General features: G+C 38.9%; 1 protein-coding gene across 6 annotated transcripts in view; it reads right to left on the bottom strand.

Annotated features, from left to right (window-relative positions):
• Positions 1 to 12,311, bottom strand: part of TP53BP1 (tumor protein p53 binding protein 1) — a 112,727-nt gene that overhangs the window by 59,164 nt on the left and 41,252 nt on the right. For all 6 annotated transcript variants that reach the window (XR_009209811.1, XR_009209812.1, XM_032175243.2 and 3 more), the window contains exons 9-11: positions 11,852 to 11,981; positions 10,963 to 11,057; positions 7,778 to 7,986 (exon numbers count right to left, since the gene is read on the bottom strand). Coding sequence is in view for 4 of the 6 variants with exons in the window: in XM_032175243.2 (XP_032031134.1) it covers positions 7,778 to 7,986; positions 10,963 to 11,057; positions 11,852 to 11,981 (434 nt within the window). In the remaining 2 variants the exon portion in view is untranslated. The remainder of the gene's footprint in view (positions 1 to 7,777; positions 7,987 to 10,962; positions 11,058 to 11,851; positions 11,982 to 12,311) is intronic.

The raw sequence follows: 12,311 nt of genomic DNA, 5'->3' as shown, positions 1-12,311 counted from the left end.
CCCAGGCCAGAGGGCAGTGGCACAATCATAGCTCACTGCAGCTTCAAACACCTGAACTCAAGCAATCCTCCCCGCTAATACTCCTCCCCCGCACCAGGAGCTGGGACTACAGGCACACGTCACCACATCCAGCTAATTTTTTTTTTCTTTTGGTGGGTAGAGACAGGGGCCTCACTATGTTGCCCAAGCCGCTATCACACTCCTAGCTCAAGCTATCCTCCCACCTTGGCCTCCCAAAGCACTGGTATTACAGGTGTAAGCCACCAAGCATTACCACATCTTCTGCAAGATATATGTATTTTTTCCCTTGTTGCAAAAAATAAGTCATTTTACAAAGGCTCATAGATAAAACATCACTAATGTAAAGCTATAAATACCTTTTTTAAAATGAAACTCACAATATAAAATTAACCCATTTTAAACTAAACAATTCAGGCCAGGCGTGGTGGCTCACGCCTGTAATTCCAGCACTTTGGGAGGCCAAAGCAGGCAGATCACTGAAGGTCAGAAGTTTGAGAACAGCCTGGCCAACATGGTGAAACCCCAACTCTACTAAAAATACAAGCATTAGCTAGGCATGGTAGCGTGCACTTTTTGTCCCAGCTACCTGGGGTGCTGAGGCAGGAGAATCACTTGAACTCGGAAGGCGGAGGTTGCAGTGAGCTGAGACCGTGCCACTGCACTCCAGCCTGGGCGACAGAGCGAGACTCCATCTCAAAAAATAAAAAAAAAAATAAATAAATAAATAAATAAAATAAAATAATTCAGTGGCATCTGGTGCATTTACAATGTTATGCCACCACCACCACTATTCTAGTTTGAAAACATTTAATTGTCTAATTTGTCCTCACCAAAATTAATACATATATCAAGAATGAGAAAATGTTAACTATCAAACTGTGTTCTACTAATCCTCTCCCCATCCCTCCTATCTTGGTTAAGGGTCAAAGAGGCTATGCGATTGACAAGTTTATTAGGAAAGAAAGAAAAAAATAGACAAAATCACCTTTATCCTAATTTTATCTTGAATAGTAATAATCTCTTTACACATATTTAAATCTTACAACATCAAAATTAGGTTGACTTGGACTCCAGTAACCAAGGTACAAAAGAAATAACAGATGAGCAAGGGTTACCCATTAAGAATAACATGTACAAGTTTGACATATAATGAAAAAAGTAGGGAACTTAATAAAAATGGAGAACTGAATATACACATATTCAGAGTTTTCTGAAATCTCAATAAGTAATGGTAAAGGGATTTTTCTTAAGCACAAAATTTCACGGAAAAGAGAACTGCAAAAAAAATCTGGAAAAGGTAACCTATTTAGCAGAAGAGTGAAAGCTGAATTCCTAAGCCAGCAGTGGAGAAAGCCAATAAACCACCAGAGTTACACCACAGTTCCAACTCCCATAATCTCACCCTGCCCCTCCTCTGCCCTGGAGAGAGTAAAACAGAGTGTCCCAGGACTGGCAGACAAGAGGCACCGTTATCAGGAAGTACAACACTGAAAATACGGAGATTAAATGAAAATCTACATATTGAATGAAACCTGTACCTGCCTCCCAACCCCCCTTCCCACCCAAAGCCCTCTTCCATTAATAGACCTCTAGCACAACGGCAGACAGGCCAACACCCTGCAAATAGGAGATCAGACATTTTCCTAAGGGATCTGACCAGGCCAAGATAAATCAAGATACTGACATTATGGGACTCCCAATAAAATGTCCCAGCAGATCACATTACAGCAAATCCCAAAAACAGTAAGACCCAACCACCAACTCAGAACTACTAATCATCTGTCTGATATTTCACTCCTGAACATCACCAAATAATCAAAGATTACCAGACATCTGAGGAAAGCCTCTAATTTGAAAGAGATCAAAACAAACAAAACTAAAGTCCATCTGGAAGAAATAGTGACTATTCCAGACAGAAGAATACTGTCATTAATACTGTTAATACTGTTAGAGATAAGATAGTATATCAATAAAACAAGAGAAATGGTATTAAAAAATATTCTGAAAAAAAATTTAGAAATTAAAAACCCAAGAGTAGAAATTAATAACTAAGAGAAGAATTAAAAGATGGTTGAACCAGGCAATTGCACCTGTAGGTATACATAAGAGAAATAAAATCATGTTCACACACAAACTTGTCCATAAATGTACATAGCAGCATTATTCACAATAGCCAAAAGGGGAAACAACCCAAATGTCCATCAACTGCTGAATCGATGACTGTGGTATATCCACACAATGGTATTATTCAGCAATAAAAAGGAATGAAGGCCAGGCGTGGTGGCTCATGCCTGTAATCCCAGCACTTTGGGAGGCCGAAACAGGTGGATCACCTGAGGTCAGGAGTTCAAGACCAGCCTGACCAACATGGAGAAACCCCGTCTCTACTAAAAATACAAAATTTGCCAGGCATGGTGGTGCATGCCTGTAATCCCAGCTACTCAGGAGGCTACGGCAGGAGAATCGCTTGAACCTGGGAGGCAAAGGTTGCAGTGAGCCAAGATGACGCCATTGCACTCCAGCATGGGCAACAAGTGCGAAACTCCATCTCAAAAAGAAAAATAAATAAATAAATAAAAATAAAAAGGAATGGAATTATTTTTTCTTTTGTATTTTTTATAGACAAGGATAGATCAATAGAAAAAAAGGAATGAAAATCTGATACATGCTACAACATAGGTGAATCCTGAAAACATTATGCTAAATTAAAGAAGCCATTCACAAAGGCTATATATTTTATAATTCCATTTATATGAAATGCCCAGAATAGGCAAATCTATAGAGACAGAAAGTAGACTGGTGGTCTCTAAGGGCCGAGGGTAGAAGAAATGTTGAGTGAGTGCTAAAGGGCATGGGTTCTGGGCAGGTGATGAAACTATTCTGAAATTAGATCATGATGATGGTTGCACAACTCTATGAATATACTCAAAACCACGGGATTGTGCACTTTAAATGGGTAAACTGAATGGTATGTGAATAACATCTCAATATAGCCACTGTTTTTTTAATGATTGAAGAAATCACCCAGAAAGTTGAACTAAAAGAGACAGAGATGTTCAAAAGTAGGAGACAAGATAAAATTAGAAGACTATTCTAGGAGTTTCAACATCCAAACAGTAGATAGTCCATTAAAAAAAGAAGAAGAACAGAGAAAACAAAGGGGAAGAAATTAAAGAAATAAATTTCTTTGAACTGAAGGACCTGAGTTTCTAAATTGAGAGGGCCTACCAAGTACCCAATACAATGAATGAAAATAGACCTATCCCAAAGGTCTGGAAATTTCAGAACACTGGGAACAAAGAGAAAATCCTACAGGATTCCAGTAAAGAAAAACCAGATCACCTATTAAAAGTCAAGATCAGACTGCCTTCACACTGTTTTGTTTTTTGTTGTTGTTGTTGTTGTTTTGTTTTGTTTTTTTTGGTAGAGACAGGGTCTGGCCATGTTGCCCAGGCTGGTCTCAAACTCCTGGCTTCAAGTGATCCTCCCACCTTAGCCTCCCAAAGTGCTAAGATTACAGGCATGAGCCACCATGGCTGACCTGGCCCTCACACTTAACAGCAGCACTGGAAGTTGGAAGACAAAAGAGCAATGCCTTCAAAATCTTTAAAGGAAATTATTTCCAATCTAGAATTCTATACTCCTGCAAACTACAAATCAAGTGTGATAGCAGAATAAAGGTTACTAAACAATGTCCCCCACCAAAATGAGGGAGTAAACCAAGCAAGAAGATATGAAACCCAAGAGGTATCCAACACAGACAGGTAAGGAGAATCTCCACGGATGACAGTGAACGGAGGTAACAGTTATGCACCAGCCATAGAGGGCAACAGTACAGATTAGAAATCAAGAGGGTCCGAAAAAGGTTTCTCCAAAAAGATGAAACAGAAAGTCTAAGGCTCCTCAACATCCTGAAAGGAGTTTCTGACAATTGGTGGAGAATCTAGGGTTGATTTAACGACAGTCAAAGAAAACTAAACAAATGAAAAAAGACAATTACAATTCCAGAGAAAACAAATTACAGAAACATGAAAAAATATTCATAATATGTCATAGGCTTTGCTGTGAATTGTTTACAGTTATAATGTAAACTCAGTAATAATCTAAACAAAATTATGATGTAACTATACTTGGAAAACGGCTAAAATTTTTTTATGAAAATAGGCTGGGCACGGTAGCTCACATCTGTAATCCCAGCATTTTGGGAGGCCAAGGCAGGAGGTCTGCTTGAGCCCAGGAGTTCAAGACCAGCCTGGGCAACATAGTGAGGTCCCACCTCTACAAAAAAATTTTTAATTAGCCAGGTGTGATAGTGCATGCCAATAGTCCTAGCTACTCAGAAGGCTGAGGTGGGAGGATGGCCTGAGTACAGAAGTTCGAGGTTACAGTGAGCTATGATTGCTCCACTGCACTCCAGCCTGAGCAACAGGTCAATGACCCTGTGCCTAAGAAAAAGAAAATATAATCATGCTATGTAGAATTATGGAGGTAAATACCAAAAGAAAAAGCATAAAGAACGAAAAGTGGTTATCTTTGGGTAGGAAGAGAGAGAGGCCTTGTTTTAACTATTTGACTTATTTTTGGGGTTTTACAAATGCTTATTAAGTAAAATCAAATCTTTAACTTAAAAGCTATGTTGTAAAGGTATTCTTTTTTTTTTTCTTTTTGAGACAAGGTCTCACTCTGTTGCTCAAGCTGAGTGCTGTGGCATGATCATGGCTCACTGCAGCCTCAACTTCCCGGATTCAAGCAATTCTCCAGGCAATTCTCCTGCCTCAGCCTCCTGAGCAGCTGGGACTACAGGCACGCACCACTACTCCCGGCTATTTTTGACCATTTGTAGAGATGGGGTCTCACTATGTTGCCCAGGCTGTTCTCAAACTCCTGGGCTCACGTGATCCTCCCACCTCGGCCTCCCAAAGTGCTGGGATTATAGGTGTGGGCCACCGCACCCGGCCTACTAAAGGTATTCTTGAGAGACTTTTTAGGAGGCATGGACTGCACTGGCTAAGGCATCTGATAAAATATGAGTTCAAAGAAACCTGATTAGAGTCATCTTAGGTTCCAAGAATCTCTGAACTATGTTCAGAATCACTCATTTGTCTCAAATTTTCATTGCTGATTTTTTAGCTAATTCTGAAGGTCTTTGGTAAATGTTGAAAACAGAGCAATTCCTTCAACAGTGCCTTGTTTTTCAAAACGTCCGTTCTCCCTTTGTGGTCAGGCATTATCTCCACCCCCAAAAACCAGTAGGAATACCTTTCCAAAGACCACAAAAGTCTCGTTTGGTCACTGATAAACATCTGTAACCATTTTCTTTAAATCAGTGTTGGAAAAATCTTCTCAGTGCTCTGTGTCAGTGCTTATAGCTCATTCTTAAACTTTTTTTTTTTAAGACAGGGTCTCACTGTTGCCCAGGCTGCAGTGCAGTGGCGCGATCTCAGCTCACTGTAACCTCTGCCTCCTGGGTTCAAGTGATTCTCCTGCCTCAGCCTTCCAAATAGCTGGGACTACAGGTGCGTGCCATCATGCCCGGCTAATTTTTGTATTTTTTGGTAGAGACTGGGTTTCACTGTGCTGGCCATGCTGGTCTTGAACTCCTGGTCTCAAGTGAATCGCCTGCCTCGGCCTCCCAAAGTGCTGGGATTACAGGCATGAGCCACCACGCCTGGCCAGATTTATAACTTTTTTTTTTTTGAGACAGGGTCTTGCTATTTTGCCCAAGCTGTTCTCAACTCCTAGGTTCAAATGCTCCTCCCACCTCAATCTCCTGAGCAGCTGAGATTACAGGCATGCCCCACCATGCCCAGCTATGTTCACATATAACTTAGAAAAATAAAAGCTAAAGAAGGCCAGGCGCGTGGCCCACACCTGTAATCTCAACACACTGGGAGGCTGAGACAGGAGGATTGCTTGAGCCCAAGAGTTTAAGAACAGCCCTGGCAACATAGTGATACCCCGTCTCTATAAGAAAAATTAAGAAATTAGTTGGGCATGGTGCCACGTGCCTGTAGTTCCAGCTACTTGGGAGGCTGAGGTGGGAGGATCACTTGAGACTGGAAAGTCAAGGCTGCAGTGAGCCATGGTCGCACCACTGCACTCCAGCCTGGGCAACAGACCAAGATCCTGTCTCAAAAAAAAAAAAAAAAAAGCTAAAGAAAATGATGTATGCTTTGAACATCCATTTCACCTCTAGGTAACCTTGTTTTAACTCTTTCACTGCCAGCAACAGCTACTCTTATACGCAGTATTTACCAAGTGCAAGGCACTAGTCTAGGCATTTTATATATATTAACTCAACCTTTCATAAACATCCTATGAAGTAGACAGTATCAATATCCCCACCATTTGACTGATGAGCAAACTAAGATTCAATTTCAATTGGTCACAAAGGTAGTAATCACAGAGCCAGGAGCGAGTCCAGGAAGTTCTGACTCTAGAGTCCTCATTTTTAATAACGTCACCAAATTCTAATGAACTGCATAAAATGAAATCCTTTAACAAGTTTTAAAACTCCAGAAAACAAATCAATTTCTTTCTTCCTACTGTCCCCTCCTCACTAAATTTACAGTTCATTACTATTCATTTTCAAATTTTACTTTTAAATACAAACTCTTGTTTTAACACCTGCAAACTGAAAGGGGTAAAATAAGTTCTCCCAATAAAACTACAATAATTCCCCCACTTAAGGTCTTATAAGAATAGGTATTTAGATTGAATATATAATACAGTCACTTAGATTTAAGGATTTTCAACTCACTATGAAACCTGAATTTCATTTCTTTAAATATTTAAATTTAAAATTATACAAATTAATAGTTTTCCCTTGCTTTTACAAGAAAATACACATTGGAGGCCGGGCGCGGTGGCTCACGCTTGTAATCCCAGCACTTTGGGAGGCCGAGGCGGGCGGATCACGAGGTCAGGAGATCGAGACCACGGTGAAACCCCGTCTCTACCAAAAATACAAAAAATTAGCCGGGCGTGGTGGCGGGCGCCTGTAGTCCCAGCTACTCACAGAGGCTGAGGCAGGAGAATGGCGTGAACCCGGGAGGTGGAGGTTGCAGTGAGCCGAGATCGCGCCACTGCACTCCAGCCTGGGCGACAGAGCAAGACTCCGTCTCAAAAAAAAAAAAAAAAAAAAAGAAAATACACATTGGAAAACTAAAAACCATCTTGATACCCTAAGTATAGGAACGATCCTGTACTGGGATCACATCTACTTAGAGAAATAATACACGAGTTTTGAAAGGATAAGTGAAAACAATATAACACTGAGAATTATTATGACACAATGTTAACTGGAAAAAGAAAATTAAAGTTGTGCTATATAAACACCTTTTTTTAAAAAACATAAGCATGTGGGGGCACATATCGTCAGGACCTTCTGAGGCTGTGTCATGGGCAAAAAAATTTATTAAAAAAAACCATAAGCATGTGGAAAGACAAAAATTACAGTAACAGTTGTGTTAAGGTAGAATAATGACTTATGTCCCTTTGCAATTTTGCAGTAACATTTTCAGAAAGTTTAAAGACATTGTAAAAAGTTTAAACATAAAAAAATCAAGATGTTAGGTGACTTCGGAACTGTTCTAAAACTGCTTTGTGATGACAGCTTCACAACTCTGTAAATTGACTAAAATATCACAAAATTGTACATTTAAAACGTGTGAATTTTATGGTATGTAAATTATACGCCAATAATGCTGCTTTAAAAAAATATGTTAGGAGAAACAACTCTTTTTACAATACTCACATGAGAAAACTGAGGCTGGGATGGGATAGGAAGTGACCCAGGAGTGAAGACTGGTGTGCTCTGAGATATTGGTGTTGAGGCTTGTGGTGACACAGTGGACTCAGGCGGGAGAGGGGGGTTTTCTAACTCCACTGGTTCATCACTTTGAAGTTTCTTCTGAAAAGGCTCTCCTCCTCCTTCAGATAACATTGACATGTCCATTGGCTTATCTGGTTTAAAACAGGAAAAACAAATTGAGAAATAACACTCATCAATATTACTCATGTTCCAAAACCACTAATAACAATTACATTACAGACATTTTCACTCTAAAAAAATAGTGATATAATTTTTCAGAAAAGCTGACGCAATAATAGTAGATTGGGTCCTAACAATCTACCAATACTTCCTTTGGTTGGTGGAGCAGTCCGAGCTCCTATTTTTAGGTATAGATCAAAACTGGATGTATCTGGGGCTACCCACCCATTCATAAGAAATGTTAAATTAACTTGGCTCCTTTCCTGATTTTATAGCACAGTTTTTCACATTTCCTGTAGAAAAGCCCAAACTACTGGTACCTAATTTAACCATCATATATTCTACCGCAGGCCTTGAAAGACAGTGAACTTGTCACCACTTTAGGTAAATACAGTATCTATAATTCATATTTATGAACTCATATTTGCATTAACAATTGCTAAATGCAGAGAGATGGATGCCTGTACAAATACAGATGAAGAAAAAAAAATCTATCAATGCCAATCAGCACTGATTTATCAAAGAACTAAGAAAGAGAAGACACTAATGCTGACACAAATTAGGAGGGAACACACACACACAAAACACAAATACTGCTTTCCCATAGTATACTACCCCCCTGTAGGCTATCAGGACCTTGCTTAGAGTCAGCCTAGCTAGCTAAGTATTTGATTCATCATTTTTATCCCCTATCTTACAACTTGACCCCAACCAGGCTTCCTCTAGACCACTCACAAACTACTAACAACATTTACCTTTTCCCCGTAATTCACATTCATGCTACCAGCTACCCAAACTGCAACCTCAATACCCAGCCTTGCTGCTTAGCTTAGTCTCAACCTTACCAGTCTACACCTAATTTGGGATCCAGTGCTACAGGCCTTTAATATACTACCATAGCTGTGCTAAGTATTTTTGTTGCACCTTTTGAACTTTCTTGCCATGACAAAGCACATTAAAAACCTACTGTTATAGGCACTACATATAAAAAAGTCTTTAGGTTAATAATCTAAGAGAAAAGCAAAAAAACAAATAAATACAAAAAGCACACATAGTTTCACAAACACTGATGTACATATTAAGCAAATGCATTAAATCTAAAATATAACTGACAAGGAAAAATACACTGTTACATAAAAAAAGAAAACTGAGTCATATACACAACATGATGCCAATTATGTAAAAATACTTTATGCATTGAAAACTGAAATATATCCAAATATACTAGTTGTAACTGTATCTGGAGTGTAGTATCACAGGTAATTTTTATTTTCATTAATTTCCTATACACTTAACAAACTTTCTACAATGAATATTGACTGTTTACAATCAGGGAGAAAGCATTTTTTTTTTTTGAGACAGGGTCTCGCTCTGTTGTCCAGGCTGGGATACAGTGGTGCCACCTTGGCTCACTGCAACCTCCGCCTCCCAAGTTCAAGTGATTCTCCTGCCTCAGTCTCCTGAGTAGCTGGGATTACAGGCATCTGTCACCACACCCAGCTAATTTTTTATATTTTTAGTACAGACAGGGTTTCACCATGGTGGCCAGGCTGGTCTTGAACTCCTGACCTCAGGTGATCTGCCCACCTTGGCCTCCCAAAGTATTGGGATTACAGGCGTGAGCCACCATGCCCAGCCTGAGAAAGTATATTTAATATAATTATTTTTATATTTTTTCGATGTTCACACTACAGATAAAAGAGAAAAGAAACTGTTCTAAGAATTAACCAAACTTAACTTGTATTACCTGGGATTTTGTAGAATTAATTCACCTAATCATGTTATGCTTAGATTGATATTAGTCCATTTGGATACCTACAACTGATTTTAAGAGAAACAGCCAGAGACAAACTTTGTAGCAGAAGAAAGCCTAAGATCAAATTCTATTACTGATAAATTACATTTGAAAAACTGTTAAATGTCTATGTTTTACATTACTGAAGAGCAGAGAAAGGATATAATAGGAGGCATATACATGACAGATAAGGGCACAGGCTCTGGAGGCAGCTGCCTGAGTTCAAACTCTGCTTCTACATCTCATTAGTTGCAAAATCTCTCTATGCCATTTCCTCATCTGTAAAATGGGGATAAAAATAACACCTCCTTCTTAGGATGTTTGTGAGGATTCAATGAGAAAAACCACAGAAATGCCCTTAGAACAATGCCTTGCCTATACTAAGTGCTCAATAAATAAAACTATTATACCATTACTTGTATATGAAAGAGTGAAAAGATGAAAATCATAGAATTTATTAGAAAAAGCTTTGTAGAAATCGTAGGAATTTGGAAACATCTTGAATGGATAGGAGACTAGGTCAGAGCAAAAGAAGCTTAAATAATGAGATAAATTAGGTAAGTGAAAAGGAAAGCTTTCTTGTGAATAAAGTAATATAAAATCTCTAAGTCGTCAAAGGAGTAAATGAATGAAGTTAAAATTTTTACCACCTCTTAACCACTCTTATGCTAAAACTATTTTAATAATAGCCAAAATAACCTATAAGGACCACAAGAAACAATTGCTGGCTCCTTCCCACCAGAAATGTGTTCACATGTTGCTAGAAACAACTAGGCCATTATTAATAAGTTCAGTTCTTTCCCATACTAATTCATTTAAGTTCAACTTTAAAAACAAAAATTTTTCCTTCAGAGCCTTTTTAAAAATTGAGCCAACAATACAGAAATCTCAATAGAATTAGTGCTAGAAAAGCAAAGAATGGGGGATGGGGTTAGACCAAAAAAAAAAAAAAAAAGGAAGGAAGGAAAAGCAAAGAACTGAGGACAGCACTTTACAGTAGGTCACATCCCTAAAGGTTAGACAAACATGAGTCCTACTGAATTGTGTAGGTCACAAGCATTCTAAAGTACAAAGAAGCAGTACATTTTGCAAGGCAGAAGAAGTGTTGCTCCTCTTCTAATCTGAGATCAACAGACACATCAAGAGAGCTCACCTTTTCTCCCTTCTTGCTCTGTGGGACTGCTAGGAACGATAAAAGGAGTAGATCGGAAAGCATCAGGAGAAGGAGCAACAAGATCTGAGGAATTCCTTTATATAAAGAGAGAATCACAGGTTATTTTACCACAGCCACAGTTTTGCATTTCTGTATTTTTTTTTACTTTTTAACAGGAAAAAATATCTAAGGCATTCAGATACTTATCAGCACTTCTCCCAAACAGCAACCTGAGGCTGGTGGAAGAACCAAAAATACTTCAATAACTACTTCCCACACCAGACATTTCTGTTGTAAAATAAGAACTTTTTCAAAAAGAGAGTAAGGGCAAAGTGAATGATCAGACACAAGGACATCATGATTTAAAAGCAAAATGGGCAGTGCTAGGAAATAAATTCATTTGCAGATTTGAGACATAAAAAAAACTATTCCATTTTTTTGCCTAATAATAGTCAGACCAGGAACATTTTCATCAGAAAACTTAAACAAAAAAAACCAACAAGCGAACCTCTTTGCCCTAACATAGAGATAAAGAAATCCAACTACTGTCAACTTAACAACCTATTCTCCACCCTCTGCTATTAAATGAGAAGAATTGCAAGTAAAACAGAGGAGCAGAATGCTTGTTTCGGATGTGTAACATTTTCTAAATAACTGCGCCTTTTCTTTCTTAGTGAAACCTTCGGGCTACTATTACAAAATTTTCAAATGGGAAGACAGATTTATCTGCCTTCAACAGTTCTTCATCCCCAAAGCTCTAATGCATAGGTTCTACCATTTGGTTTCAAAAAGAATTCTAGACTAGCAGGCAAGTTTAGCCTCTTTCAGCCTTAGTCTAAGACTCCCAGGCACATACTGCCTTGGCATAAGCTATTTTAAGCTTACTTACGTGGAAAGACTCTCCTGAACAAGGGACCTCTGACCAGAGAGCTGCAGGAGATGCAGAGTGGTGGCAGGGGTGGAAGCCAAAGAACACCCACCTTCCTCCCTTGAAGGAGTAGAGCAACCGTCAGAAGATACTGAAAAAAAGGAATTCCAGTTGCACTTACTTCTCAGATTGACACTACTGAGCTGCCAAAAGCCATTCAGTACTGCAAAGAGTAATATCCATATTTCCAACATATTTCCATATTTCCAAAAGGGCAGAAATTCCAAAAGGGCAGAAATTGTTTTCTAATTATAGTACAACGAACGGACTACCACAATAGCACAAATCTTGAGTGAACATTAACCAACCCCGCAATGGGCTTCTTGAATAAAGAGCTGATGAAGAGTTCCTTAGTCCTTTCTGTTATGATCTAAGCTTGGAGATTAAAAGCCAGAATCCTGGATGGGCCCAGTGGCTCACA

The sequence above is a fragment of the Hylobates moloch genome, unplaced genomic scaffold (assembly GCF_009828535.3).
Source record: "Hylobates moloch isolate HMO894 unplaced genomic scaffold, HMol_V3 SCAFFOLD_14, whole genome shotgun sequence".
NCBI lineage: Eukaryota > Metazoa > Chordata > Mammalia > Primates > Hylobatidae > Hylobates > Hylobates moloch.
The sequence above is the reverse complement of the archived record's forward strand: the minus strand, read 5'-3'. Positions and strand labels throughout refer to the sequence as shown.